Source organism: Gekko japonicus, unplaced genomic scaffold (genome assembly GCF_001447785.1).
Source record: "Gekko japonicus isolate JY-2015 unplaced genomic scaffold, Gekko_japonicus_V1.1 scaffold1096, whole genome shotgun sequence".
Classification (NCBI taxonomy): domain Eukaryota; kingdom Metazoa; phylum Chordata; class Lepidosauria; order Squamata; family Gekkonidae; genus Gekko; species Gekko japonicus.
Window position 1 is genome coordinate 423,396 of NW_015161985.1, and position 3,389 is coordinate 426,784.

At 44.8% G+C, this 3,389-nt stretch overlaps 1 protein-coding gene across 1 annotated transcript in view; it reads left to right on the forward strand.

The window, feature by feature from the left end:
* Positions 1-3,389, forward strand: part of LOC107126262 (acyl-coenzyme A thioesterase THEM4-like) — a 17,731-nt gene that overhangs the window by 6,633 nt on the left and 7,709 nt on the right. The window contains exon 2 of the mRNA XM_015429804.1: positions 1,138-1,297. Within this exon, the coding sequence (XP_015285290.1) occupies positions 1,138-1,297 (160 nt within the window). The remainder of the gene's footprint in view (positions 1-1,137; positions 1,298-3,389) is intronic.

The following is a 3,389-nucleotide window of genomic DNA, read 5'->3' on the forward strand; positions in this document are numbered from 1 at the left end:
AAGAGGTAATTTTCTCCCTTTCTCACAATATAAGAACTCGTGGGCACTCCATGAAATTGCTGAGCAGTCGGGTTAGAATGGATAAAAGGAAGTACTTCTTCACCCAAAGAGTGATTAACATATGGAATTCACTGCCACAGGAAGTGGTGGTGGCTACAAGCATGGACGGCTTCAAAAGGGAATTAGATAAGCATATGGAGCAGAGGTCCATCAGTGGCTATTAGCCACAAGGTATAGATAGGGGCTCTGGGGCAAGGGATGCTCTGTCTTCTTGGTGCTTGGGAGGGCTTCTAGAGTTCTGGCCCCACTGGTGGACCTCCTGATGGCACCTGGTATTTCTGGCCACTGTGTGACACAGAGTGTTAGACTGGATGGGCCTTTGGCCTGATCCAACATTGGCGTCTCTTATGTTCTTAACAGTAACCTCTTGTCCAGAATACATGTTGTGCATCAAAACAATCAGATGTTGTGGCACACCCATTTCTTTTAAAGCCAACCATAGCTTTTCATGATCCACACAGTCAAAGGTTTTGCTATCTCTCTATGTATTTGCTAACCATGCATCTGTGAAACACAAGCTGATTTTCTTCTGAAATTCTCCTGTATGCTCCAGTAATCGACATACATTTGCAATATAACCTCTAGTACCTCTTCCTTTTCTAAATCAAGCTTGAACATCTGTCATTTCCTGTTTCATATGTGGTAATAGCCTTTGTTGTAAGGTTTTGAACGTCATTTTTCTCAAGTGAGAAATTAATGCAATGGTTCAGTAGTTGCTGCGGTCTTTGACATCTCCTTTTTTCGGAACTGGAACGTACATTGAACATTTCCAGTCTGTGGGCCATTGTTTTGTTTTCTATATTTGTTGGGATAGACTTGTCACAATTTTGATGGACCTGTTTCTGTGGCTTGGAATAGCTCAACTATGGGTGGTAGACTTCCAAGGAAGCCCAGGGTTGCTATGCAAAGGCAGGCAATGGCAAACCACCTCTGAATGTCCCTTGCTTTGAAAACCCCATGCGGGGTCGCCATACGTCAGCTGCGACTTGACAGTACTTTCCACCACCAACGAAGATGTTGAGAATTCATTTCATCCACAAATAGGCTCACATGCATGTTCTCTGCATTGATCATCAGGCCTCGTCAACTCAGTCCGGTAGCCTAATGGATTACTCCCTCCCCAACTCCAGCTGGAGTGAAGACATGATGGAGGAGTTCAAGAAGTTCATGGGGATGTGTGAAGACAGGACGTGGAGAAGGATCCCTTCTCATAGGTACTTGGAGAAGAATATCTCAGGCAAGGGTCTCTTGATTTTTAATTTGCTTGAAATATTTGCCTTCAGGCGTTCCCTTTAATACCTAGATATCCAGAAAACCTAGAACAAAGGCTTTGGTAATGTTTTTGAGCTGCGGTGGCTCAAGTGGTTAAGACGCTGAACTGCAGGCTGTGGAAGGTCGGTAGTTCAGCAGTTCGAGACCCAAGTGTGCCGCATGAGGGAGTGAGCTCCCGTCTCTAGTTCCAGCTCCTGCCAGCCTAGCAGTTCGAAAGCAAGAAATTGCAAGTAGATAAATAGGTACCACTTCGGTGGGAAGGTTACAGTGTTCCGTGCGCCTTGGTGTTTAGTCATGCCAGGGCTCTTTTTGTAGCAGGAACTCCTTTGCATATTCGGCCATGTTGTAAGAATGCACCTGTAGCACTTGTCAGTCTAAACTAACCCTGTATAGTGTTACCTGCACCTCTAGATTCATAATGGTCTGGTGTGTGCCCCTTACCAAGGCGGGTAGAATGTTAAAAGAAAGTTAGCTGGAATGCAACACAAGGTTATTTAAACAATAAAATAGTTTATTAGCTAAAGACATGCAAGCAATACAAAACAGAATACTTACTTCAAAAGAAAAAAAGACAGTCAGTGATTATATATATAAAACAAAGATTCCCCATGCACAGAAAGCTTTCTGGACTGACCCAGGGAGACCACAAAAGACCTCCGAGAGTTAGTGCTGAAATGAAGCTTCTGGCCTTTTTTTATACCATTTTGGTCCCATACATTTCGATAGAGCCATAGAAATTATAAACTGCATAAATTAATCTAACTGCCCTGTTGATTATGGGCCATCATGGCCTAGGAGATGTTCACACATTCCATAGGCAATGGGTCATCCTGCTGCTCCTTTGCAAAACAATGCAAGATAGCATTCAAATCTCTAAATGACAAAGACAAGAATGTTACAATTTCAGGATGTTCTTTGTTTGCTTGACTAAGGGCAGACATTCAGGCACTGTCTGATGGCTGGAGGTGTGTAGTGAGTTTCTGCATGTAGGCAAGCCTTTTAGTCTTGCAAATATCCTGGCTTCCTTGACTTAATGGCAGGGGCATACCAATATTTTTATTTCTAAATGTTTCCAAATTCTTTTGGTCCATGAACAATGAAATGCAGATTTTGGTTCCTGTGTAAGATGGAGGAAAGATATCTTTTGAGACAAAGGCCTAGCAAAATCATGTTGGGGATCATGTTCACTGTGCTGCTTGGAAAGTAACAGAAATAGGAGAGAAAAAACACTATGATTTCTTTATGAAATTAATTGTATAAATGGGGTTGAAATTTTCTGAACCATCTTATTTTTTTCTCTCACAACAGGCCACACCCCCTAATGCAGCCAATCCTCCAAGAGCTTACAGAGCTCTTCTTACAGGAACTACTGTAAGCTCTTGGAGGATTGGCTACATTAGGGGTGTGTCGCTTAATATGCAAATGAGTACCTGCTACAAAAAGAGCCCTGGATGCCGGCCACATGACCACGGAAACGTGTTCGGACAGCACTGGCTCTTCAGTATGACATAACTTCTGGGTTTTCCCTGGAAGTGATGTCACACTGTCGTTACCAGCACTTCCCTGCCCTCTCATAAGAGTATAAGAGAAGCCATGTTCAATCAGACCACTGGCCCATCCAGTCCAACACTCTGTGTCACACAGGGGCCAAAACTCACGTGCCATCAGGAGGTCCACCAGTGGGGCCAGACCTCCAGAAGCCCCTCCCCACTGTTGCCCCCCCAAGCACCAAGAATACAGAGCATCACTGCCCCAGACAGAGTGCTACGGCAGGACTATTTGGAGCTCCACCCCCTTTCTTAAAGGAACAGCCCCACAAGATTTTTTCCCTTAAAAACCCTTTTTAAAGACTTTTAAAAACATTTTTTAAAAGGCACATGCTCCCACGGCGATCTGCGTGCCTATAACAGAGCAAAACAGCCCAGTCTCTCCTATTTCCTGCTTTGCAGGGCAGAGAAAGCCCAGCCTCCTCCTTCCCTCGATTGGTTGAGCGGTCCTCCTCCTCCTCCTCCTCTGGGGGAAGAAAAGAGCCGGGGGGGGGGGGGCGGGGCGTCCCA